The 27,241-nt window shown below is 41.4% G+C and overlaps 4 protein-coding genes across 7 annotated transcripts; 1 reads left to right on the top strand and 3 right to left on the bottom strand.

Moving 5' to 3' along the window:
- Positions 1–283: 283 nt before the first annotated feature.
- LOC144712233 (nucleic acid binding / methyltransferase) lies at positions 284–3,564 on the bottom strand. Of its 3 annotated transcripts, none has more exons than XM_078586447.1 (4): positions 3,089–3,564; positions 819–1,019; positions 664–745; positions 284–572 (listed from the first exon to the last, which is right to left on the bottom strand). In XM_078586447.1, the coding sequence occupies exons 1-4, from the start codon at positions 3,533–3,535 to the stop codon at positions 427–429; spliced, it is 876 nt and encodes a 291-aa protein (XP_078442573.1). In that variant the 5' UTR covers positions 3,536–3,564; the 3' UTR covers positions 284–426. The 3 variants fall into 3 exon arrangements, with proteins under 3 accessions (XP_078442573.1, XP_078442574.1, XP_078442575.1); XM_078586448.1 differs by having other exon boundaries at positions 284–566; XM_078586449.1 differs by having other exon boundaries at positions 819–977.
- Positions 3,565–5,361: 1,797 nt separating this feature from the next.
- LOC144711865 (uncharacterized) lies at positions 5,362–12,408 on the bottom strand. Of its 2 annotated transcripts, XM_078585975.1 has the most exons (10): positions 12,274–12,408; positions 11,860–12,094; positions 10,630–10,834; positions 9,054–9,144; positions 8,822–8,967; positions 7,975–8,218; positions 7,320–7,424; positions 7,030–7,212; positions 6,071–6,275; positions 5,362–6,001 (listed from the first exon to the last, which is right to left on the bottom strand). In XM_078585975.1, exons 2-10 carry the CDS (start codon positions 12,092–12,094, stop codon positions 5,523–5,525), a joined length of 1,893 nt encoding a protein of 630 aa, XP_078442101.1. In that variant the 5' UTR covers positions 12,274–12,408; the 3' UTR covers positions 5,362–5,522. The 2 variants fall into 2 exon arrangements, with proteins under 2 accessions (XP_078442101.1, XP_078442100.1); XM_078585974.1 differs by having other exon boundaries at positions 11,860–12,329.
- A 2,310-nt stretch (positions 12,409–14,718) lies between these two features.
- On the bottom strand, positions 14,719–19,189 carry LOC144712041 (uncharacterized). The gene is made up of 9 exons (XM_078586214.1): positions 18,880–19,189; positions 18,291–18,328; positions 17,687–17,848; positions 17,480–17,585; positions 17,208–17,390; positions 16,715–16,874; positions 16,306–16,631; positions 15,033–15,116; positions 14,719–14,911 (listed from the first exon to the last, which is right to left on the bottom strand). Exons 2-9 carry the CDS (start codon positions 18,303–18,305, stop codon positions 14,847–14,849), a joined length of 1,101 nt encoding a protein of 366 aa, XP_078442340.1. The 5' UTR covers positions 18,306–18,328; positions 18,880–19,189; the 3' UTR covers positions 14,719–14,846.
- Positions 19,190–25,979: 6,790 nt separating this feature from the next.
- LOC144712288 (VQ motif-containing protein) lies at positions 25,980–26,834 on the top strand. Its single transcript, XM_078586522.1, has one exon. It carries the CDS (start codon positions 26,174–26,176, stop codon positions 26,630–26,632), a length of 459 nt encoding a protein of 152 aa, XP_078442648.1. The 5' UTR covers positions 25,980–26,173; the 3' UTR covers positions 26,633–26,834.
- The last annotated feature ends 407 nt before the right edge of the window (positions 26,835–27,241 follow it).

The raw sequence follows: 27,241 nt of genomic DNA, 5'->3' as shown, positions 1-27,241 counted from the left end.
TAAAGAAGTAAATAACTTCTCTAAGTAAGAGCTTCCATCAGTTGGACACATGCTTAGAAGGCATATGAACTCCCAAGTTAATAGATGATGAATAAGATGCTATTAAAGAAGTAAATAACTTCTCAAAGTAAGAGCTTCCATCAGTTGGACACAGGCTCAGAAGGCATATGAACTCCCAAGTTAATAGACGATGAATAAAATTATATTAAAGAAGTAAATAACTTCTCTAAGTAAGAGCTTCCATCAGTTGGACACATGCTTAGAAGGCATATGAACTCCCAAGTTAATAGATGATGAATAAGATGCTATTAAAGAAGTAAATAACTTCTCAAAGTAAGACCTTCCATCAGTTGGACGCATTCTTAGAAGGCATATGAACTCCCAAGTTAATACATGATGAATAAGAGTTTTAAGTGCTCCACCTGACTACAGAGCCCAGCCGCCGAGCCTCTCCTGCGGGTTGTAGCTGGTGAAGAGGCAGAACTCGTTGCCGAGCTTGCTGCAATGGCGGGGCTGGAACCTGCATGGCCGGACATTCAATAGCTCTGCCGCTCTCTCCTCCTGCACTGCTCCTGCACCAGGACACCGTATCGATGACAATCATGGGCCACTTTTTTTTAATAAAAAAATCTATCAGAGAAATTAATGGTTGAATTTATGAACCAGTTAGCAGAAGCAAGAACGATTCTTCTGTCCTGGCGAGGAATGAGACTGTCTCAGCAACTTTCTCCAGGCATTCTTGGCTCTGCAGAAATTCCTTATTTGTTCATCATTCTTCAGATGTTATGACCATCATCTTGTTCTCTGTGGTTGCTCACCAGATAGGGCGGATCGGCAATGACGATCTGATAAGCGTGATGCATCGCGGATGGGAACTTGATTGGTTGGTTGTAATCGTAGAAGATGAAGTCTGATCCGTATTGTTCAAACCGCTCGTCAAACTCGAGCACATGCGCTGGCAAATCGGGATCCATTTTCTGTTGTTTGAGGCAGAAAAAGTGAAAAAGCAAATGCAAGAACTGCATATGACAATGGATTATATGAATGGGGAAGTTATAGATTTTAGGGAGCCAGTGTAAATCTGACAAATAGGAGAAATGAAATATTGAGAATTCTCAGAGTTCCTCAGAATAAACCAGATAGAGCTAGAAGTCATCCCAAAAACACATTCTTCCAATTAAATGCAAGAACAGTTCATGTCAGCGGATTAGTATCAACGGAGAAGATTGGGAAATCCATGATAGGAGTAGGGAAAATTTTAGGGATCGGCAAAAATATCAGAAAATGGGGAAAATAAAATCAACTGAATTCTCATAATTCATATGACGAAACAAGATAGAGGTAGATATCATCCGAAGAAAAACATATTATTAGAATCGAAGACCCTCCAAATTACCAAGCCAACAACATCGTCCTCGAGGATCACATTCATCCGAGAAATAATTCAGATGAAATAACAGAAAATAGGGAAAATGAGGATTAGTGAAAATATCAGAAAATGGGGAAAATAAAATCATCTGAATTCTCACAATTCAGATGAGGAAACAAGATCGAGCTAGAAATCATCCGAACAAAACCAAATTCTTTGAATCGAAGACTCTCCAAATTACCAAGCCAAGAATATCATCTTTGAAGATCACATTCAGCGGCAAAATATTTCCGATGAAGAAACAAGATCGAGCTTGCAGCTATCCGAATAAAAACAAATGAATTAAAAAAAAATCGTACAAATTACCCAGTCAAGAGTATCATCCTTGAAGATCACATTCATCGGAGTACTGGACAGAACCACTGAATTAGAATTGATGGATTACTGAAATTGTCGGAGATCATAGGAACTCCTCGAATCAAAAAACATAAACTTTGACTACAAATGAAAACTCGAACAACAGGAAGCAAGATACCAACGCAATCTGCAGGGATTCAAGCTAATTGAATCGAAGATCCTCCAAATTGCATTCTTCAGAGTAATAGGCGAAATCACTGAACTAGAATGAATGGATAAATTAAACCCTCTAAGACTATCAGAATCCCTCAGATCAAAAAACAAAAAGTTCAAACATATAAACGAAAATCAGGAAGACCAGGAAGCGAGATACCAACACAATCTGCACGGATTCAAGCTAATTGAATCAAAGATCATCCAAATCGCATTCTTCGGAGAAATAGGCAAAATCACTGAACTAAAATGGACGGAAAAATTAAACACTTTAAGACAATCAGAATCCCTCAGATCAAAAAACAAAAATTTTGAACATATAAATGAAAAATTGAACACCAGAACGCCAGATACTAACACAATCTGCGAGGATTCAAGCTAATTGAATCAAAGATCATCCAAATCGCATTCTTCGGAGAAATAGGCAAAATCACTGAACTACAATGGACGGAAAAATTAAACACTTTAAGACAATCAGAATCCCTCAGATCAAAAAACAAAAATTTTGAACATATAAATGAAAAATTGAACACCAGGACGCCAGATACTAACACAATCTGCGAGGATTCAAGCTAATTGAATCAAAGATTTTCCAATTCGCATTCATCAGAGTAATAGGCAAAATCATTGAACTAGAATGGACGGGTAAATTGGACCCTCTAAGACAATCAGAATTCTTAAGATCAAAAAACAAAAATTTCAAACATAAAAATGAAAAATCGAACACCAGGACGCCAGATACCAACACAATCTGCACGGATTCAAGCTAATTGAATCAAAGATCATCCAAATCGTATTCTTTAGAGTAATAGGCAAAATGGCTGAACTAGAACAAACGGATAAATTAAACCCTCTGAGATTATCATAATTCCTAAGACCAAAAAAACAAAAAGTTGAAACATATTAATGAAAAATTGAACACCAGGACGCCAGATACCAACACAATCTGCAAGGATTCAAGCTTATTGAATCAAAGATCCTCCAAATCGCATTCATCAGAGTAATAGGCGAGATCAACAAAAAAAAATTCCGCAGATCAAAAAACAAAAATTTTAAACAGAAAACAAAAACTTCGAACACCAGGAAGCACAAATCCAAGCGCGATTAACCCAATCTACAGCCATTCAAGAAACCCATCGAGCAAACGACCTTGAGATAAGCGTAGATGGTCGGGCAGGAGACGCAGGCCACGTTGCAGGACGATCCGGCCACGGCCCGGATCGCCAACACCTCCTCCGCCACCGTCCTCGCCGTCTCCGGCTCGTACCAGAACTGGCTCAGCCGCCAGTCCTCGGAGACGAGCTCCACGGCGTCATCCATGGCGTCATCCAAGGCGTCATCCAGTGAGCCCTCCTTCTCCTGCCGCTCATTCAAGAACTCTCGGAGGGCTTGGAGAGCTCGCGCGCTGAGAGACGGCGGCGCGTCGTCGTCGTCGGAATCTTCGATTCCAGAAGATTCCGGTGGCGGCGCTTCGTTGACGGAATCTTCCAATCTGGAAGATTCCGGCGGCGGCGATTCGTTGACGGAATCTTGGATTCTGGAAGATTCCGGCGGCGGCGCCGCCGTCGCGTTGATCTCTTCCCCGGCGAGATTCATCGTCTACGGCGGAGCTCAGTCGAGGGAGAAAGAGGGGGAGAGGAGGTTTTAAGAGGGTTTTATAAAGAGGAGGTGCAATTATGAAGAGTAGAGGGGTTTATTTTAAGAATAGAGATTTAAGTGGGTTTTTTTGTTATGTTGAGAGAGATAGATAGACAGACAGATAGAAAGAGTGATCATTCTTGAGAGAGAGAGAGAGAGAGTTAGAGGAAAGCATGAGAGAGAGCATTATAGAGTGAGAGCTTTAGAGAGAGAGCATTAGCATGAGAGAGAGAGCGTTAGAGAGAGAGCACTATAGAGTAAGAGCTTTGGAGAGAGAGAGCACTAGAGAGAGAAAGAGCATTAGAGAGAAAGCATGAGAGAGAGCATTATAGAGAGAGAGCATTAGAGAGAGACATAGAGTCAGAGAGAAAGCATGAGAGAGAGAGGATTATAGAGTGAAAGCTTTCGAGAGAGGAATAGAGAGAGACAGAGAGTTAGAGAGAAAGCAGGAGAGAGAGAGGATTATAGAGTGAGAGCTTTAGAGAGAGAGCATTAGAGAGAGACAGAGAGTTAGAGAGAAAGCATGAGAGAGAGAGGATTATAGAGTAAGACCTTTAGAGAGAGAGAACATTAGAGTGACAAAGAGTTAGAGAGAAAGCAGGAGAGAGGCTTATAGAGCGAGAACTTAGAGAGAGAGAGACAGAGCGTTAGAGAGAAAGCAGGAGAGAGAGAGGATTATAGAGTGAGAGCTTTAGAGAGAGAGCATTAGAGAGAGACAGAGAGTTAGAGAGAAAGCATGAGAGAGAGAGAGGATTATAGAGTAAGACCTTTAGAGAGAGAGAACATTAGAGTGACAAAGAGTTAGAGAGAAAGCAGGAGAGAGGCTTATAGAGCGAGAACTTAGAGAGAGAGAGACAGAGCGTTAGAGAGAAAGCAGGAGAGAGAGAGGATTATAGAGTGAGAGCTTTAGAGAGAGAGCATTAGAGAGAGACAGAGAGTTAGAGAGAAAGCATGAGAGAGAGAGGATTATAGAGTAAGACCTTTAGAGAGAGAGAACATTAGAGTGACAAAGAGTTAGAGAGAAAGCAGGAGAGAGGCTTATAGAGCGAGAACTTAGAGAGAGAGAGACAGAGCGTTAGAGAGAAAGCAGGAGAGAAGATTATTGAGTGAGAGCTTTGGAGAGAGAGCATTAGAGAGAGACAGAGTGTTAGAGAGAAAGCATAAGAGAGAGGATTATAGAGCGAGAGCATTAGAGGGAGACAGAGTTAGATAGAAAGCATGAGAGAGAGGATTATAGAGTGAGAGCTTTAGAGAGAGAGAGACAGAACGTTAGAGAAGGAGAGTGCATTATAGAGAGAGTGCGATAGAGAGAAAGCATGAGAGGGAGAGCATTATAGAGAGAGAACGTTAAAGGAGAGAACATTATTGAGAGAGAGCGTTAGTGAGAGCATTATAGGGTGATAGTGTTAGAGAGAGAGAGCATTATAGAGTGAGTGCGTTAGAGAGAAAGAGAGCATTAGAGAGTAATCACGTTAGAGAGAGAGAGCATTATAGAGAGAGAGAGGGCATGAGAGGGAGCACTATGGAAATATCATTAGAGAGAAAGTATGAGAGAGACAATACATTACAGAGGGAAAACATTAGAGAGAGCGTTAGAGAGGGCATTTTAGAGCATTACTGCAGAGAGAGAAAGCAATAGAGAAAGAGAGGGAAAGCAACAGATAGGGAGCACTACAGAGAACATCCAGAACAACACCAGCCCCAGAGATAAGCATCCCTCTCCATCAGAGAGAGAGAGAGAGATAGAGATAGATGGATAGATAGATAGATAGATAGATAGAGAGTAGAGAGAGAGTTACTCATGGGATAAATAATAACAGAGAGCATCCAGAACAACACCAGCAACAAAGATTATCATCCCTCTCTATCAGAGAGAGATAGAGATAGAGATAGATAGATAGAGAGAGAGAGAGAAAGAGAGCAAGAAGGAAAACCATCACAGGCTCTACTCGCCCTTGGTGGAGAGCCCAAAGCCAAAGGGAAAGAGGGGGTCATAGTGAGGGTCCCCGACGTTCATCGGCAGCTGCTCAGGCCTCCTGAACCACGTCCTCGCCAGCTTCCCAGTGAATCCGTAGTCTCCAAACAGCACGTCCGCCACGCCGGCCCCCTCCGAGCCCGGCAGCCACGCCGCCACCAGCGCATCCACCTGGTCCAGCCACGGCTCGACCACCACAGGCCGGCCCGTCACCAGCACCACCACACACCTCGCCGCGGCACAGACATTGCTCACAGTGGCGGCGCCCGGCTCGGCAATTGTGAGGTTTCCACTATCTCCCTTCGTCTCCGCGTAGGGGAGCTCTCCCACAACGACCACGGCATGGGAAAAGCCGCCGCCTTCGACGAAACTCCGGTCCGGGTTCTCAGAGAAAACGATTTCGGTTGACGAGTCGACGGCGGCGCGGATGGCGGCGAGGATGGTTGTGCCTGGGATGGTGTACCCACATTGTTAGAAGATGGGGACATAGTGCAAAGATTGGATCTTTGGAGGTTTACCGGAGGTGGCGGTGTTGCCGGAGACGCCTTGCCACTCGATGGTCCATCCGCCGCACTGGTAGCCGAGGTTGTCGGCGTGAGAGCCGGCGACGAGAAGCTTTGAAGCTTTCTTTGGGAGGGGCAGGACTGGCCCGGCGCCGGGTTTCCCATTCTTGAGAAGCACCAGAGACTTTCTCACTGCTTCTCTTGCCAGCTCCCGGTGCTCCTGTCACCCACACTTTCAGACCCAGAGAGAAAGATGGATGTATATAGATAGATGGATGGATGATTAAATAAAGCAAGATGAAAATCATAGAATTGAAAGATAGAGAGATAGGCAGATAAAGATGGAGAGATAGATATACGTGGATATAGATAAATGGATGTACAGATTGAGAGATATATGAAGAGATGGATGGCTGGATATATAGATAGTATATATATACATAAAAATATATACAATGAGAGAAGAGAGCTGAAAGATAGTGATGAAGTGTGAATGGTGTATATATATATATATATACATAAAAAAAATACATAAAGATAGTGATGAAGTGTGAATTAAATATAAATACATAAAGATAGTGATAAAGTGTGAATTAGAGTAGAGAAGAGGCTGAAAGATAGTGATGAAGTGTGAATTAGATATATATATATATATATATACATAAAAAAATATTTACATAAAAATAGTGATGATGTGTGAATTAGAGTAGAGAAGAGAGCTGAAAGATAGTGATGAAGTGTGAATTAGATATATATATATACACACATAAAAAATATATACATAGAGAGATAGGAAAATAAATAGGTAGATAGATGAATAGATAGATATATTTAGAAAGATATATGCATATTAGGCTAGATAGAAGGATGAATATATAGGTATAAAGATATGCGACAGCAGAAAAACTGAAAAATAAATATAGGGTAAATGGATAGAGGTGGAGAGAGATGAATTAATTGAGTAAGATTCAGACCTGGGCGCCAACATGGTGGGACAGAGATAGATCAGAGAGAGGGGACTCAAAGAGACCCATCGAGAACTTGACGCGAAGGATCCTCTTGACGGCATCGTCGACCCGGCTCATGGGGATGAACTTGTTCTCAACCAGGTAGGTCATGTTGGAGATGAACCCCTGATAGTCGTAAGGCACCATGATCTAACAAAAAACAAGACACCCATTTCATTTCAGAAAGAAACACCCAAAAGCAGAAGACCCATATCGAAATGCATTTTCGATCAGTGATCATTTGCACATTCACCTACCATGTCCAGGCCGGCGTTGATGGAAGCCAAGACTGAGTAAGTGTAATTCGACCCTGGTGGAGAGGCAATCCGGTCAATGCCTTGCCAGTCTGAGATCGCAAACCCCTGCATCGTATGCAATATTGACCCAAAGATGATCACCATCAATTAACTGCCTAAAGATGATGATGTTGACGATGATGATAATACTGATGGATAGTGATGATGAGCGGCAGTTGATAGTTGGCAGATAATGGATGAGGACGATGATGATGGTGATGAGAAGAATAATAACATTCGTCCGACATCATCATCATCGACTCAATGCTCAAAGATGATGGCAACAATGATGACAGTATCATAATGATGATGATGATAACATTGGCAACAACTAAAAGCCCAAAGATGATGTCGGCATTGAAGAAGATGATACTGATGGATAATGATGATGGATGATGGTAGATAACAGATGACAACGATGACGATGGTGAAGATAAAATATACAACACCCATCCAACATCATCACCATCAACTCCTAGCCCAAAGATGATGATAAGATTGATGGATAATGATGACGGTGATGATGGGTGATGGGTGATAGATGATGGATAACAAATGATTATGATGATAGCAATGATGATAATGCCAAGGGTGATGAATATATGTGATCCCAGACCCGGAAGCGGAGCTTGTTCTTGAGGAAACCAGTGACAAGATCACGGTTGGCATGCATCTTCTTCCCATTCCAGCTCGAGTATGAAATCATTACTGTGGACACTCCTTTGGCAATGGCATGGTAGTATCCCGGCATGTGGATGCTCAGGAGCCCATCTCGGTTGATGATGGTGTTGTTCTCATTGATCCCCTTCACTGTCCCACCATCCCCCACAAAGTGCTTGGCGCAAGCTGCCACCTTGTCCCTGGACGATAAGTTTTAATCTAAGTTAAAAACTTTTTTTTGAAGAAATAAACTAAGTTTAAAATGATATGTTATCATGACAGCCTTCACTCCATGATATTATATTCCAAGGATCTTTGATCATAATTAGAGAAATTAGACGAACTAAGATAAAAAAGATCACAATAATTCATTAAAAAGGAGATAAATGAGGGAGGAGCTTGCAGGGGGTGCTTGGCATGGGGCATGCTTCTCGGGGTCCTTCCGGCGGTGTGGCTGCATCGTAATTAAGTTGTGTTCAAGGGAAGGGTAACCTCGTTGGACACTGCGTTAGATGATGTAGAGGGTCTTCTGTCTAACTGGTTTCGGAGGGAGTAAAGAGTGGGAAGAGGACCAGTTTGGTGGGTCATGTATTTATTGCTTATATAATACTAATATCGGGTTGAGCACAGTTTATGGGTGATCTTTTAACTCAAAAGAATGAAAAAATAAACGAGATCAATGAAAACAGAACACGCGTGAACAAATTCAGCCTCAAACTGAAATAAGGATTAGACCACTAAGATCAGTATCAAGGCCTTGATAGATTGATTGGTGGATTTAGAGTGGAGGTTAAGAATCTTACTTGCCAGCGACGTAGGGGACACCGGGTGGAGTGTTTGCGTTGCGGTCGCCCTGAAGGCCAGGAATGATCTCTGTCATCATCTCCACAATCTTGGGGTCCTCACTGTAGCTCTCGTAGCAGCGGCCCCATCTCGGATCGCGGCAAACCTGATATCAAGAGAGAAATCAAGAACTTATATTTATGAAGGATCTTGAAGTCTGAGTTGAATTGGGTTTTCTGGGTTCGAAGTTACAGCTATGCATGGCGCGAAGGCGTATTGGATGCCCGTCGCTCGGACTTCCAAGGCGGTGGCGGTGCCGATCTTCTTCACCAGCACAGGGTCCCTGCCAAGAAGACGATGATTAGGGAGGAGATTGATGCTCTTGGAATGCTGGAAGAAATGTTTTATGCATGGTTGGGAAGGGGAGCAATGGAATTGAGATGATTTAATGCTGTAAGTGGAGAGAAAGACACAGAGAGCAAGAGAGATGAACAATGGGAGAGAAAGGGAAAGAGAGGGAAAGGGAAAGATAATAAACGAGAGACAGAGAGAGAGAGAGAGAGAGATGAGAAACGAGAGAGAGAGAGATGAAAAACAAGAGGGAGAGAGAGAGATGAGAAACGAGAGAAAGGGAGAGGGACAGATGAAAAACGAGGGGGAGAGAGAGAGAGGAGAAACGAGAGAGAGAGAGAGATGAGAAATGAGAGAGAGAGGGGGATGAGAAACGAGAGAGAGAGAGAGAGAGAGATGAGAAACGAGAGAGAGAGAGAGAGATGAGAAACGAGAGAGAGAGAGAGAGAGAGATGAGAAACGAGAGTGAGAGAGATGAGAAACGAGAGAGAGAGAGAGAGATGAAAAACGAGAGAGAGATATGGTAAACGAATGGGAGAGGGAGGGAGAGAGAGATGAGAAACGAGGGAGAGTGATGAAAAACGAGAGAGAGAGAGAGATAAAAAAGATAGAGAAATGAGAAACGAGAGAGAGAGATGAGAAACGAGGGAGAGAGATGAAAAACGAGAGAGAGAGAGAGATAAAAAAGATAGAGAAATGAGAAACGAGAGAGAGAGAGAGATGGGAAACGAGAGAGAGAGAGGGAGAGAGAGAGATGAAAAAAGATAGAGAAAGGAGAAACGAGCGAGAGAGAGAGAGATGGGAATCGAGAGAGAGATGGGAAACGAGAGAGAGATGAAAAACGAGAGAGAGAGAGAGGGAGAGAGATGAGAAACGCGAGAGAGAGAGGGAAAGGAGAGAGAGAGAGAGAGAGAGAGAGGAAGAGAGAGAGGAGAAACGCGAGAGAGAGAGAGAGGAAGAGAGAGATGAGAAACGCGAGAGAGAGAGAGAGAGGAAGAGAGAGATGAGAAACGCGAGAGAGAGATGGAAACGAGAGAGAGAGAGAGAGAGAGAGAGAGAGAGAGAGGAAGAGAGAGATGAGAAACGCGAGAGAGAGAGAGAGAGGAAGAGAGAGAAAAAAAAAGCGAGAGAGAGAGAGAGAGAAAGAGAGAGATGAGAAACGCGAGAGAGAGAGAGAGAGGAAGAGAGAGATGAGAAACGCGAGAGAGAGATGGAAACGAGAGAGAGAGAGAGAGAGAGAGAGAGAGAGGAAGAGAGAGATGAGAAACGCGAGAGAGAGAGAGAGGAAGAGAGAGATGAGAAACGCGAGAGAGAGATGGAAACGAGAAAGAGAGAGGAAGCGAGAGATGAGAAACGAGAGAGAGAGATGGGAAACGAGAGAGAGAGATGGGAAAGGAGAGAGAGAGAGAGAGATGGGAAACGAGAGAGAGAGAGAGAGAGATGAGAAACACGAGAGAGAGAGAGAGAGAGGTGGTGCCTGGTGACGCCGAGGCCGACATTATGAGGGAAGATGGTGGCGTTGAAGACATTGTTGTGGCCGTGAACGGCGTCGATGCCGTATATCATCGGAATCCCGAGCCGGCTCGCCACGCACCCCTTCTGCAGCCCGTTCACCATCTCCACCCACTGCTCCGCCCTCGCCTTCTCCGCCGGCACGCTCCCTCCCCCGCTCAGCACGCTCCCTGATCCATCAAACCTTCAAATTATCACCCCATTCTCCAATTTTCACCGAAAAATCTGAACTTAATTTGCTTCCTGCTCAAAAAAATCTTCTGGGTTTTCCCCCAGAATCCGAAATCGAAAGTTTAAGAACAAGTTTGATTCAAAGATTCAAACTTTTAACAATATTCGGACCTTCAAACTATCACCCGAGTCTCCAATTTTCACCGAAAAGTCGGAACTTAATCAGCTTACTGCTCAAACAACTCTTCTGGGTTTTCCCCAGAATCCGAACTAGTAACTTTAAGAACAAGTTTGAGTCAAAGATTCAAACTTTTCGCAAGATTCGAACCTTCAACTTATCACCCATACATTTTTCTGGGTTTAACCCAGAATCCGAACTAGTAAGTTTAAGAACAAGTTTGATTCAAACATTCAAACTTTTCCCAAGATTCGAACCTTCAAAGTATCACCCGTACAACTCTTCTGGGTTTAACCCAGAATCCGAACTAAGTAAGTTTAAGAACAAGTTTGATTCAAAGATTCAAACTTATCCCAAGATTCGAACCTTCAAATTATCACCCATACAACTCTTCTGGGTTTACCCCAGAATCCGAACTAGTAAGTCTAAGAACAAATTTGATTCAAAGATTCAAACTTTTCCCAAGAACCAGAACGAAATATGGTTCCTGCTCAAACACAGCTTCAGACTTCCCGCTAGAATCAGATTATCAGATTAATATGCTTCATTTCTACTTCCCCCAAATAAAGATTCAAACTTTTACCAAGAAGCAAACATTAGGATACTTCGTGCTCAAACAAAGCTTCAGAGTTAACACCAGAATCAGAGATTACGAAATACCCAATACACCAAAATGTTCAAACTTTCCCCGTAACCAGAACATCAGATTACACCAGATTAACGCAAGATCCAAACTTAAACCAAGAATCAAAACATAAACATAAACCCAGAGTCAGAAACTTTGAGATTAACACAATATCATACGAACCCATGAACACAAGATCAAAAGAAAGAGAAGGATCAAACCTATGCCGTACTGCTCCATGATTTCAGGAGTAGCGACGGCGCGCTCGATCTGAGTCATCTGTCCGATCTTCTCCGCCAAAGTCATTCTCTTAAGAAGATCTCTAACGCGCGCTCCGACGGGATTTCTGGAGTTCTTATACGCAGCTTGATCCGCTCCGCTAAGCAACGGCAGCACCGCCATGAACAGCAGCAAGAAACCCATCAATGGCGTCGATCTTAACATTCCCATCTTCATCTATCAAAACCCAGAGTTGCAGAGAACGCGCAACAATCAGTATACGCCCAAGAGAGAGAAAGAAAGCACCGGCGAAGAAATCAATCAATCTCGCTAGAAAATGTGAAGATCAGTAGAGAGTTGGACAGAAGAAATCTATGTATCGCTAGAAACGTGCAGATCAAGAGAGAGAAACAGACGAGATTAGTGGGTTTTCTCCTCGACTTGCTCCCTGCACGATGAGGAGAAGTGCGAGACGTGGGGCGATATGTATAGCCGAGTATCGCCCGCCGTTCTAGGGAAGATCACAACTTTTGGATATACCCGTTACAAGTTTCAGAGAAATACAGAGACCCAGATTTGAATTGAGCCAAAAGATTATCTCTCTCTCTCCTTCTATTCTCTCTTTCTCTCTCTATGTCGCTATCTCTCTCTCTAGAAGCCCATCTATATATTAAATGAAGCTCTTCCATTTATGGGTCTTTGTCGTTGCAGGAAGATAACCTAATCAGTCTAGTCGAACTGAACCACCTCATCTCCCCCATATTAAGAAACACATCATCTCTCTCTCTCTCTCTCCTTATCTATAAATCCCTCTATCTCTCTCTCCCTATCTATCTCTATCTATCTATCTACCTATGAATCTATCTTTCTATCCACCAATCTATCTCTCTATCTACCTATATATCTATCATTCTATCTATCTATCTGCCTCTCTATCTACCTCTAGATCTATCTTTCCATCTATCTATCTCTCCATCTACGTATGTATCTATCTCTCTATCTACCTATCTACATATCTCTATATCTACTTATCTATCTATCTCTATCTATCTCTCTCTAAAGTGGGGAGAAACCATGAGAAGCTCGTGCGGGCAAAATTTCCTTTGCATTGAAACGCTGCCGTCTTTGCATGGCTTCTCCAGGAGTTTATTTAATGATACAGAGTATATAGGGAATAATAAATGAAGAAGGGTCTAAGTTTGTTGTACGAAAAGTGCCCTAGATTTGTATTATTCCTTTGATTGGAAAGATTCTCTCAGACCAAGGTGGACCCAGCGAAGATATCATCGTATTTTGTATTTATGACCATACTCTTTAATCATTTTCTTTCTGTGGTTTGGCCCACTTGTGGAATGCTCTTGGCGATTGAGAAAACAGTAATAAAAAACTTAAAAAGACGTAAATTTTATTGAAGATACTGCCAAATAAATTAAATGATAATATTCAAAGCCAGGGTTTGACTTTACTCTTTGGTGGAGAAAGAGAATCCGTCATTGGCCATAAAGAAAAAAAAACACATTTAAATGAGGTCAATATGGAACAATTTAAGATATTGCTGAGAGAAATTAAAGGGCATTTTTTTCATTCTAATGGAGAGAGAAAAATAAGGGCAATGCTGGGGCTTGAGTCTAAACTGGGAGTGGGAAAGAGAAAGCAGAAATTTAAATGAGTTAAACATGAGAAAATGGAAGACAAAATAAAGGGTTTATTTTCAATATTGTTGACGAAAAAGCAACAAGCTTACAGCTAGGGTTTGACTTTAAACTGGGATCTCTGCAGAGGAGTTTAGAAGTGGAGGATAAAGAAATAAGACATTTAAATGAGTTAAAATTGGAAAACTGGAAGGTCTTGCTTTGAGAATTAATTGCAATTATTACTTTGATAGAAAAAATAATCTCACATCTAGGGCTTACATTTACAATGAGATCTCTAAGTAGAGATGGGGAGAAGGAAAAGAAAATTGTCCTTGGGAAGCGAGACATAAATACAACATTTGAATGGGGAGAAATGAAAGCTATTGCTTAAAATTAAAGGTTATATCATTATTTCACAGTTGAGAGTAGGGAATGACACGTCACTGATGAGATGTAGGGGGATGTAATGAGATGGATGATGATAGTGACAGAAAGGCTGACATACAGTTCATCTCGTCTCCATCCCGTCACTCGTCCCTGGGTTTTGAAAAAAATCCTTCACACTTGTACCACACTTCACTAGCCCTCACATTTTGTCCTTGTCTGATCACCAGAGAGATGTAATGTTATATTAATATTTTTTTTACATCTCTCACTCTCTCTCTTCTCTCTCTTGGTATCTATTTCTCTGCATCTCTCTTTTTCTTGTTCACTAAGCCTCTCAATGCCTCCCTCTCTCTGGTCTCCCTTTCCCTCTTCTTCTTCTTCTTCTTCTCTCTCTCTCTCTCTCATCATTTAAAAATCCATACCAAGGGCCATACTATCCCGTCACCCTTCTGAGACCCTCCGTCACCGTTATGTCACCCGTCACCAATATTTACTTATATCATCCGTCACACGTCGCCGAGGCAAATGAAGTGTAGTATGATATTTGCAAGTAGGGCTTTGACATTGCCCTGGGATGTCTGCAGTGGAGTTAGTTGGTGAGGGACACATAAAAAAAACATTTAAATGGGCTAAAAGGAAAAGTGCAAGATATTGATAACAAAAATTAAAGGGCATCATTTTTTAATTACTGTTGAAGGAAAACAATAAGCCCACAGAGAGGGCAAGAGTTTACACTGGGATCTCTGCATGGAGTCAGGAGGAGAAAGAGAACAATGTCCTTGGCATGCAAGACAGAAATAAAACGTTTAAACTGGGGTAAAATTGGACACATGGAAGACATTGCCTAGAAAATTTAAAGGACATTATTATTTATTATTGTTGAGAGAAAACAATATGCGCACATCTAAAGATTGAATTTACACTCGGATCTCAAAAGTGGACCTCTATAACCCGTCACAGTAACAGCGTCAGTTCTTCTCCTCGTCCGACTGAGAGGAAGGGCCAGTGACGTTGTCAACAAAGTAGTCCTCAACTGCAAACAAAAGCATTTATTCGTTTAATGAGATTTTCTTAAAAAAAATCATCTGGAAAGGGATAAATGGGGTTTTGTCACAAAAGTCAAATGGGTTGACCTGGTGATGGAGTTGACTTACCGATATCGCCTTGATCTGGATCGAGCATGATATCGCTCTCATGGAGGAAGGGAGAACCCGTGTAGCTGCCAAGGTCCCCCAAATCTGCACCATTTGCAACAAAGGTGATGATGATTCCACTTCAGATATATAGATAGAGAGAGATAATGACAGTATTAATTGGTATAGAAGCGGTAATTATTGCAATTAGGAAGAGTAAAAAATGTTAACAATGCTTATTATAATGGGTTTAGGAGTTATGACTAATGGAACTTTTGAACTAATAACAGTAAGAATGGTTTTAACAGAGATAATCGTAGCAATTAAGAAGATATAAAATATGACAATGATAAAGAGTTAAAGATGTTAACAATGCTTATTATAATGGGTTTAGGAGTTATGACTAATGTAATTTATGATGTAATGATAGTATGAATGGTTTTAGCAGAGATCATCATAGCAATTAAGAAGATATAAAATATGACAATGATAAAGAGTTAAAGATGTGAACAATGTTTATTATAATGGGTTTAGGAGTTATGACTAATGTAATTTATGATGTAATGATGGGTTTAGGAGTTATGGAGTTATGACTAATGTAATTTATAATGGGTTTAGGAGTTATGACTAATGTAATTTATGATGTAATGATAGTAAGAATGGTTTTAGCAGAGATCATCATAGCAATTAAGAAGATATAAAATATGATAATGATAAAGAGTTAAAGATGTTAACAATGCTTATTATAATGAGTTTAGGAGTTATGACTAATGTAATTTATGATGTAATGATAGTAAGAATGGTTTTAGCAGAGATCATCGTAGCAATTAAGAAGATATAAAATATGACAATGATAAAGAGTTAAAGATGTTAACAATGCTTATTATAATGCGTTTAGGAGTTATGACTAATGTAATTTATGATGAAATGACATTAAGAATGGTTTTAGCAGAGATCATCATAGCAATTAAGAAGATATAAAATATGATAATGGTAAAGAGTTAAAGATGTTAACAATGCTTATTATAATGAGTTTAGGAGTCATGACTAATGGAATTTATGATGTAATGATAAGAAGAATGGTTTAAGCAGAGATAATCATAGCAATTAAGAAGATATAAAATATGACAATGATAAAGAGAATGGGTATACAAAACCTAATCACTCTCTTCACTGCAACTGATTTAAATGAAGATCTATCGACTGACATTAACACAGCGAGAGATAACAATGATGCTAAGAATGGTTTTAGGAAAGACCTAGTGAATGCAATTATGAGAGAGAGAGAGAGAACCTTCCAAGTTTGTAAGATCTGCGGTGAGATCTGCAAGGCTGAAGGTCCACGGAAGCTGGCCACCAGACTGGAGAGTGTCCTTGGAGGAGCCCTCTCCATCAAAGCTCAGCTGCAAATCTCCCTTGCCCCCGACATCTGTCGTAAATGCCGAGTCCAGCACTGACGACTCGATCCCCATCCCCGCCATATCCGCTGCACTGAATGGGAAGTGCCCGCTCGACGCCACTGACGTTGGGCTCACCGCCATCTCCGACATCGATGATATTCCATTTCCTGCCGGCGCTGCCACCGCCGCCACTCCAGCCGTGCTCTCGGCCATCATTTCCCTTCGAGACAAAACATAAAACTGTCGACTTTAATGATCAAAAGACTCGTTTCTTTCTGAATCTGAGGAAGTCAACCGGCGCACCCGTTGACTGTGTGGGCGCGGACCGGGTGGTAGCTGCCAGGGGCAGGGAACCCGTTGACGACATGGCAGTTGGGAAGCCTCATTGGATCCAGATGGGGTGGCGCGGCGGCAGGCATTGCAGGCTGCTGCAGCACCGGGTACCCCATTGGCAAATTGCTCGCTGCGCTGTGAAAAAACCACGCTTAATAACGACGACCCATTTTTTCTACCAATTGATGTGAAAATAAATTTAAATAATAGCAAGAAACTGTTGCCATTAATGTTAATTTCTAGCAAAAAAAGGGAGAAAAAGAGGTAACTTCACTAATTGTTTCACCCAAAGAAGGATAAAAGAAACTCATCAAAATGTGTTTGTATCTGTCTTTCCATTTTTTGGTGTTTATGGGATAGCAGCATAAGGCTTAAAAAATATAGAGTTTGTGAGAAGATAATACAATTTTTTTAAGCTATTATTCTAAGAGTTGAAAATTTGTCATAAAAATAAAAAAATTACCTGGAATAGGATGGACACCATTCTGCATGGGAGCCATGGGCACCTTGGGAGGTGCTGGATACTTCATTAAATGGAATTGGTGCTCTAGCAAGTTGTTGAAAAGCAAGATCTGCTTCTTGAGCTTCAATCTTATGTAATAAGCCCGAAAGAACTCGGTATTCTCCTCCTCGAGCTTCTGCCAAACTGCACTTATTGACATAATATTAATAAGTTAATATTTTTTTCCCAGATACGCACTTTTTTTTTTTCTTTCACAAAAATATTAAACTTACCCAGAGTCGTAAACCCTGGTTCTATCCTAGCTCGTGTGAGAAGAATCCTTACAACTTCGTTCCTATTCAAGTACATTAACAAGCAGCGCTCAATCAAATTTTGCACCTAAAACAACAAAAAGTACATGATTAGTTGGAGAAGGCAGACAATTAGAATGTCTAATCTCAACCCGCTAATAACGAATCAATGAAATTAGGCCATCTTACAAGTTCAATGTCCTCGCGGGAAACCTTTTTGTTGTCGGCGCTTGCATTTGAGGCCGATTCTCCGACGGGAGTATCAGTGGCTGAATTATTTGGGCGTTCTTGCAGAGATTCATGAGACACTTGAGATGAGTGTTGCTGGTCTTCAATCGCTCCATGAGGCTCCTGCAGATTTTTCTCACGATTAATCAACATAACACAAGCGCATGAGCTGGAAATCTTGATCTTCTCTGGCAAAATCTTGATTTTCTCTTTCGATGGTTGCACAAGTTCTTTAGAAGGAAATTTGAATTTCCAGAAGTAGGCCGAATTATAAATCAACAAAGATATTCTCTCTATTAATTAAACTCTTTAAAGGGTTTCGCAGGATTATTATTAGGAAAAGTCTGTTTTTTTTTGCAACAGGTCTAATTGCAATTTTGTCAATTATTCTTTAGAACGCACATTAATCGTAGTTAAGATATTTACGATAAAAAGAAATACACCAAAAGAAGACGTTGTTTGGTCTTCAACGTTAAGTTCTCAATTTTGAACTATAATTTTTGAATTGACGCTATGGTAAAGCAATCTACATATGGGATGCAGTTTTTATGAACAATTTCTTCACCTGCGCGGCCTTCATTTTCTGATGAACTCTCTCGTCTCCTGCAAAAGGGAGTCCCATTAAACCAAAAATAAATACGTTCAATCCATTAAGATAATGTGTAATCGACAAAATAAGGACACTAAAAATCAAATTCTCATCGTTCTTCTGGATCTCAATGTTTCACAAATGTGCAATCATAGTCCTTTAGAGCTTTCTCCAACTTCCCCACCCTCAACGAACAGACAACAACATCAAAAGTACAAAAATTTGTGATTTCGGAAGCGGTTCTGAAGCGGAACTGTTTCGTCAAACGGAGGTCGAAGAGAAATCGGAGAATCAGAAACGTGTTCATTCCAAAATCGAAGGATTTCTCGAGAAAACCAAATAATTCGGAGAAATAAGCCTTCGAATCCGAGGATTCGAAACTCGCTGAAGAATTATCTCAGAGAAGATGACGTTCGATTCCCAAAGATTCAAGCAAGAATCAGTCGAACAAATTCCTGCTCACTGCTCCACTCCAGATCTCAAACTCTAGTAGATTTGAGGAATAATCGTAGATAAGAACAGTTAATTATAAGAACCCGATTGACTGATTCATCGACCGACTGACCTGAGAGGATTGCCGAGGAAGCCGACGCTTAGAACAGGTGGATGGATGAAGGGATATCGACGAAGTGAAAATGGGTATCGAGGAGAGAGCAGAGAGGAGTTGTGGGTCGAAGCTGAAGCAGCTCCTAGAGAGAGAGTGAAACGGCTGGACAGTAGAGAGAGAAAGGGACGGCCTTGGGGCAGCCCGAGCGCGTCCATTTTCGGATTTGGACTCTTCAGACTGCAACCCGTGGACCCCTCTCGAGCTCGAAAGCGAGATGGCAGGGGTGAGGGGCCGCGACCCATTTCTCTCTCTATCTCTTCTTTCTCTCTCTATCTCTCTCTCTCTACCCACCACCCCTCTCTCTCTCTCTAGAGAGTTTACAGTAGATAAGATCGCAGGTACACCTCAGGGAACGAGAAATGGCACCTGGGTCGGCTCTCCTTTCTTCTTAAAGCTCTTCGGGGCCATGCCCAGGATGCTTTCTCTCTCCTCTTTCTCTCTCTAGAACTCTCTGTCTCTTTCTCTCTCAACGTTAGTTTATGATTGGAGTACCCCCGGGAAGGAGAAATGGTACCCGGGTCTGCTCTCTCCCTCTTTTTAAAGTCATTCGGGGCCATGCCCGCTTGTCCAGGATGCTTTCTCTCTCCTCTTTCTCTCACTAGACCTCTCTGTCTCTTTCTCTATCTACATCAGATATGATCATAGGTACCCCCGGGAACGAAAAATGGTACCTGGGTCTGCTCTCTCCGTCTCTTTAAAGTCTTTCGGGGCCATGCCCACTTGCCCAGGATGCTCTCTCTCTCTTCTTTCTCTCTCAACGTTAGTTTATGGTCGGAGGTACCCCCGGGAACGAGAAATAGTACCTGGGTCTGCTCTCCCCTTCTCCTTCAAGCCCAGGATGCTTTCTCTCTCCTCTTTCTCTCACTAGACCTCTCTGTCTCTTTCTCTCTCTACGTTAGATATAATCCAAGGTGCCCGCCGGGTAACCTGGGTCTGCTCTCTCCCTCTCTTCAAACTTCAAAGCTCTTCGAGCCGATGCCCAGGATGCTCTCTCACTCTCTTCTTCCTCTCACTAGACCTCTCTATATCTTTCTCTCTCTCTCTCACTAGACCTCTCTGTTTCTCTCTATACTCCTCTCTCTAGATTTCTCTCTTTTCCTCTATTTCTCTCTAGACTCTTCTCACTAGATTTCTCTCTTTTCCTCTTTCTCTCTATAGATTAGATGAGATCGCAGGTACCGGGAAAGAGAAATGTCACCTGGGTTCGCTCTCCACTTCAATGAAGGCATGCCTTCTGCCGGTATGCTCTACCTTTTTCTCTCTAGACTTCTCTCTCTAGATTTCTCTCTCTAGACTTCTCTCACGAGTGCCCTCAGGAGGAGAAGATTTTAATGGGTTACGACTGTGACAAGATTCTACAGTAGAGGAGACGAAGTGGGGCTGCGTCAAATCTGTTCTTTTCTGCCAGTCCGCCTCCATGAAAGAACAAAGAATCTCTTGTTCTCTCTCTTCTCTCTCTCTCTCTAGAGACTATCCATCTCCACAAAAATCCCCGGCCTCTACGTCTCCTCCTCTCTCTAAAACTGGGCATGTCAGACTCTCTCTAGACCACTGCCAGTCTCTCTCTAGAATCTCCCTCTCTAACATCTCTCTCAGCAGGTCGCTGTCTGCCAGGCATCGGCCCCCCTCCCGTGAGGTGGGAGATTATCGAAATCCTTGATCATGGCCTCCATGGATTCCCAGAGAACAGAGATCTAGAGAGAGAAAGAGAGAGCTAGAGAGAGAGATCCACGCATCATGATGAGGAATAGAGAAATAGAAGTAGATAGAGAGATAGAGAAATAGAAATACATAGAGAGATAGAGATAGAGACAGGTAGATAGAGAAATAGAAGTAGATAGAGAGATAGAGATAGAGACAGATAGATAGAGAAATAGAAATACATAGAGAGATAGAGATAGAGACAGGTAGATAGAGAAATAGAAGTAGATAGAGAGATAGAGATAGAGACAGATAGATAGAGAAATAGAAAAACATAGAGAGATAGAAATAAATAGAGAGATAGAGATAGATAGATGGAGAAATAGATAGAGAGATAGAGATAGAGACAGATAGATAGAGAGATAGAAATAAATAGAGGGATAGAGATAGATAGAGAGATAGAAATAAATAGAGAGATAGAGATAGATAGAGAGATAGAGACAGATAGATAGAGAGATAGAAATAAATAGAGAGATAGAGATAGATAGAGAGATAGAAATAGATAGAGAGATAGAGATAGAGACAGATAGATAGAGAGATAGAAATAAATAGAGAGATAGAGATAGATAGAGAGATAGAAATAGATAGAGAGATAGAGATAGAGACAGATAGATAGAGAGATAGAAATAAATAGAGAGATAGAGATAGAGACAGATAGATAGAGAGATAGAAACAAATAGAGAGATAGAGATAGAGACAGATAGATAGAGAGATAGAAATAAATAGAGAGATAGAGATAGAGACAGATAGATAGAGAGATAGAAACAAATAGAGAGATAGAGATAGATAGAGAAATAGCTAGAGAGAGAGATAGAGACAGATAGATAGAGAGATAGAAACAAATAGAGAGATAGAGATAGATAGAGAAATAGATAGAGAGATAGAGATAGAGACAGATAGATAGAGAGATAGAAACAAATAGAGAGATAGAGATAGATGGAGAAATAGATAGAGAGATAGAGATAGAGACAGATAGATAGAGAGATAGAAACAAATAGAGAGATAGAGATAGATAGAGAAATAGATAGAGAGATAGAAATAGATTGAGAGATAGAAACAGATAGAGGATAGAGACAGAGAGATAGAAATAGAGAGAGAGAGAGAGACAGATAGAGAGATAGAAATAGATAGAGAGAGATAGAAATCGATTTGAGAGAAAGATAGAGAATGATATATATATATATATATATATAGAGAGAGAGAGAGAGAGAGAGAGAGAGAGAGAGAGAGAGAGAGAGAGAGAGAGCCCATCATCATTCAAGACAAGAAAACGCAGACGAGTGGGAGAGATGTTATACAGAGGGAAGCGATAGAGAAATAGACGGATGGATGGATTGATAGATAGTATAGAGAGAGAAGAGATGTACAGATAGATGGATGGATGGATCGACAGATAGATAAGGGGGGGATAAACAGATTGGTAATATAGATAGATAGGACGATCGATTGATAGATGGATGAATCGATGGATAGATAGGTAGGTAGATGGGTGGATAGATAGATAGGCAGAAAGATGGATGTATAGATAGATGTGTAGATAGACGGATTAATAGATAAGTAGATGGATGGATTAATAGCTAGATAAAAAGATTGATTTATAGATAGATGGGTCGATGGGTTGATAGAAGGATATATTGATAAATAGATATATGGGTATGTAGATAGATAGATATATAGAGAGAAATACAGAGAGAGAGATATAGCAAGAGAGAGAAATACAGAGAGATATATATATATATAGCGAGAGAGAGAAATAGAGAGAGAGAGAGATAGAAAGAAGAGAGAGAGATAGAGAGGGGGGAGTGAGAGAAAGATATAGAAAGAAAGAGAGAGGGGGGGTGAGAGAAAGATAGAAAGAAAGAGAGAGGGGGAAGTGAGAGAGAGAGAGAGATGGATAGAGCGAGGGAGTGAGAGAGATATAGAGAGAAAGAGAGAGAGGGGGGGGGGGAGAGAGAAATAGAGAGAGGGGGGGGTGAGAGAGAGAGAGAGAGGGAGGGGGGAGGGGGAGAGAGGGGACGAGGGGGGGAGTGAGAGAGGGCGAGAGAGAGAGAGAGAGGTGGGGGAGAGAGAGAGAGAGAGAGAGACAGAGAGAGGGAGTGAGAGAGAGATAGAGAGAGAAAGAGAGGGGCGGGTGAGAGAGAGAGAGAGAGAGAGAGAAAGAGAGAGTGGGGAGTGAAAGAGAAATAGAGAAAGAGAGAGAGAAAGAAAGAGAGAGGGAGAGTGAGAGACTGAGAGATAGAGAACGAGAAAGAGGGGGGAGTGAGAGAGAGATAGAGAGAAAGAGGGGGGGGAGTGAGAGAGAGATAGAGAGAAAGAGGGGGGGATTGAGAGAGGGCGAGAGAAAGAGAGAAAGGTGTGTGAGAGAGAGATAGAGAGAGAGGGGGTGAGATAGAGATGAAGAGAAAGAGAGAGTGGGAGTGAGATAGAGATAGAGAGAAAGAGAGAGGGAGTGAGAGAGAGAGAGAGAGGAGTGAGATACTGAGATAGAGATAGAGAGAAAGAGAGAGTGGGAGTGAGATAGAGATAGAGAGAAAGAGAGAGAGGGAGTGAGAGAGAGAGATAGAGAGAGAGAGGAGTGAGATACTGAGATAGAGATAGAGAGAAAGAGAGAGTGGTAGTGAGATAGAGATAGAGAGAAAGAGAGAGAGGGAGTGAGAGAGAGAGATAGAGAGAGAGGAGTGAGATACTGAGATAGAGATAGAGAGAAAGAGAGAGTGGTAGTGAGATAGAGATAGAGAGAAAGAGAGAGAGGGAGTTAGAGAGAGAGGTAGAGAGAGAGGAGTGAGATACTGAGATAGAGATAGAGAGAAAGAGAGAGGGAGTGAGAGAGAGATACAGAGAAAGAGAGAGAGAGGGGGAGTGAGAGAGATAGAGAGAGAGAGAAGGGGGGGAGTGAGCGAAATAGAGAGAGAGGGAATGAGACAGAGATAGAGAGAAAGAGAGAGAGAGAGATAGAGAGAGAAAGATAGAGAGAGATAGAGAGAGAGTATGGGGCGGCGGCGCCGCCATGGTCGGCCCGTCAGATCTTGGCCATATCTCTCCGATAGCAATGTTCTCCATCGTAAAATAAAATAAAAAAATAGAAAAAAAACTTCTCACCGGAGAGACAAAGAGAAGATATTTGTACGGGCTTTGTCTTCAGGTTTATATAGAATTAAGAAAAAAACTCTCTCCATGTACTTACTCTCTTCCTCCAAAGTCAAGACGATAACATCAATCCTTGTAATTTAATCAGTAAAGACATACAAATTTAAAATTCTCTCTTTTTCTTCATCTTTTATCTCCTCACCGCATTACTTTATGTATTAAAAAAGCTCATATATATCTGATCATTTGTTTTTTTAGTAAAAAAGCTCGTATGTCTCTGTTCATGAGCTTTATTTAATAAAAAAAAACTCATATATCTCTTTCATCTCTACTTATTAAAATAGCTCATATATATATGCTCATGAGATTTACTTATTAAAAAAAGCTCATATATATTTCTTTATGAGCTTTTTTACTAAAAAAGCTCATATATCTTTGTTCATGAGCTTTATTTAGTAAAGAAACTCATATATCTCTGTTCATGAGCTTTACTTATTAAAAAAGCTCATGTATCTCTGTTCATGAGCTTTACTTATTAAAATAGGTCATATATATTTCTTCATGAATTTTTTTAGTAAGAAAGCTCATATATATCTGTTCATGAGCTTTATTTTGTAAAAAATCTCATATATCTCTGTGGATATATGTATGAAGTCCATCTCATGTTTGAAGTGAACTCGTAACCTTTGAAGCTGTTTGATGAATGGATATTTGTATGAAGTCCATCTCATGTTACTACTGTAACCACTTTCTCAACGAAGGATTTACTTAATCTTGTATATGTATCTCACTCCTCTCAGTTAGGGGGTTAAAACCACCAGAATTCAATATTAGAGGAAATTTCAAAATTAGTGAAAAACCACAAAAATTTCTACTTAAGAATGTGCTATGGATGTCTTCTTCAAGCTGAATAAAACCATAGTCCTAATTAATAGTGAATGCACATAATCTTCTAGTGTACTCCCCTATTCCATTGAATATAGATTGCTTGACTTCTTTTGTGTAATCTTTGATCAAAGTCAAAGTATTGTTACAACTCTTGTACGTCTAATGATACAACTATGTGGTCATGTTCCCTCTTGAACACGCTGAATATTTATTGTTATATTCATTCAATGTTTTTCATTGAAAGTTATATTTGGTAAAATCTATTTGAAGCCATTTTTATTCATTAGTATGCCCATTTCTACAAACCATTAACAGCCCATCAATGGCGCCTGCACCATTAAAAATGTAAGGTCTTATTAATTGTCAGTGATGTTGAAATAGGCTGAATAATGAGTTTGAGACAATGGAAGACAAAACAGATCAAAGTTGGATGATGATATAATTCAAAATCCCCAACATGTCATTCCCGTAATGTCTGAGATGGCCCGAAAGGTTATATTCGACCCCTTGGATGGAAATTCTCCTATTGGTTTCCCTCTCAGAGATGAGAGCTTCTTTATAAAGTGGGATCCTAAATGTCAGGAATAGTTATGCAATAGTGGTCAATATATGTTCTTCATTTTATAGAAGGTAAATTATTTCTCTTAAACCCCTTTTTTTTAACGTTTTTCTAATCATCTCACATACTCATTCTTCAAACTTTAAAGGGCTCAGGATAGCTCCTTCGCCATTTGACAATGTCAAATCTTCTTTTTCTATCTATAATATTAAAAGTTAAGACAAGAAAGAATCCAAAATCCGGAACAGGTCTTTCAGCTCATGTTTAATAATTCCCAAATGAACCTTTTCACCACTTGATGAAGAATACTCCAGTTCATTGTCCTCTCATGAGATTAAAACATCTTAAGTGTATGGGATACTGAAGCTCAATAATGTTCAAATAATGGAGGTCAATGTATGTTATTTATTGACCTATTGGATAAATTCTACTTCTTTTATTGAACCCACTTTTAATAACATTTATTTGGGGACATTTAACTCTAGTTTGGTGATATCTAACTAGTCTGATCAGTGAGGCAGACCCAATGGAAGAGAATGGAGGCCAAAGCTGAATTAAAAAAAAAACAGAATTTAAATTCCTGCCAAAAACGGTTCTTCTCACAGCTTGGAGGGAGAATCATTAATTCATCTTTAGGAAGATGGGTTGCTAAAACTCACAACCCATCAAAGAATAGAAGTTGTAGCTGCAGTTGAGGGGGGCAGTTGCGCTGATATTTTCACATGATTCAGGAAAAGAAAACCGGTATACCCACCATCCCTCTGTATCAGAAAAGAGAGAAACAAACAAGCAAGGAGATGCCAGAAGAGATCTACAAGGCCGAGCAACCCAATTATAGAAAACGAGAAGCAGCAAAGGGACAAGCTTGTCTTCTGCATCAGAAAAGAGAGAAACAAAAATGGGAATGCCAGAAGAGATCTACAAGGCGGAGCAACCCAATTATAGAAAACGAGAAGCAGCAAAGGGCCAAGCTTCAGTCTTCTGCATAAGAAAAGAGAGAAACAAAGAAGGAAGGGAATGCCAGAAGAGAGCTACAAGGCGGAGCAACCCAATTATAGAAAACAAGAAGCAGCAAAGGGGCAAGCTTCTGTGTTCTTCGTCGTCGCCGCCATGGAGAAGCTATCGCCGCCTCCTCTCACCACCTTCGTTCAAGCAAACGTTGAGAGCTTCCGCGAGGTGGTGCAACGATTGACGGGGCCGAAGGAGCGCCGTTGTGGGCCGCCGAGGCCGGTCGTGGTAGCGAGCCATGGCTCGAGCCATGACTCGGCTTGGTCGCGGCGGGCTAGTCCGGGGGTGGTTTCGCCGTCGGGGGGCTTGGCGAAGCTTTGTATTGGGGAGGCGGCAGCGGAGGAGGAGATGGCGATCAAGGAGAAGAGGTTTTATTTGCACTCGTCGCCGCGGTTGACTGGGCAGAGGAAGGCGGAGCCGGAGTTGCTGCCCTTGTTCCCCACTACGTCGCGCCATGCTTCGATGTGAATCCGTGTTTATGAATCACTATATCTCTATCTTCTCTCTCTCGGTATCTTTCACTGTCTAAGTCTCTTCTCTCTAACTATATTCCCTCTCTGGGTCTCTTCTCTCTCTCTAAGTTTATTTCCTCAGCCTCTTCTCTCTCTCTTTTTTAGAACGTGTTGGTCTCTTCCTCTCCCTGACTCTCTTTTTTAGTACCTGTTGGTCTCTTCCGCTCCCTGTCTCTCTTTTTTAGTACCTGTTGGTCTCTTCCTCTCCCTGTCTCTCTTTTTTAGTACCTGTTGGTCTCTTCCTCTCCCTGTCTCTCTTTTTTAGTACCTGTTGGTCTCTTCCTCTCCCTGTCTCTCTTTTAGTCTCTCTTGGTCTCTTCCTCTTGCGCTCTCTCTCCCTTTTAGTCTCTCTCGGTCTCTTCCTCTTGCGCTCTCTCTCCCTTTTAGTCTCTCTCGGTCTCTTCCTCTCTCTCTCTCTCTCTCTCTTTCTCTCTTTTAGTCTCTCTTGGTCTCTTCTTCTCTCGCTCGCTCTCTCTCTCTCTCTCTCTCTCTCTCTCTCTCTCTCTCTCTTTTTGTCTCTCTTGGTCTCTTCCTCTCTCTCCCTCTCTCTCTTTTAGTCTCTCTT

The sequence above is a fragment of the Wolffia australiana genome, chromosome 14, assembly GCF_029677425.1.
Source record: "Wolffia australiana isolate 7733 chromosome 14, ASM2967742v1".
In the NCBI taxonomy this organism is placed as follows: Eukaryota; Viridiplantae; Streptophyta; class Magnoliopsida; order Alismatales; family Araceae; genus Wolffia; species Wolffia australiana.
The sequence above is the reverse complement of the archived record's forward strand: the minus strand, read 5'-3'. Positions and strand labels throughout refer to the sequence as shown.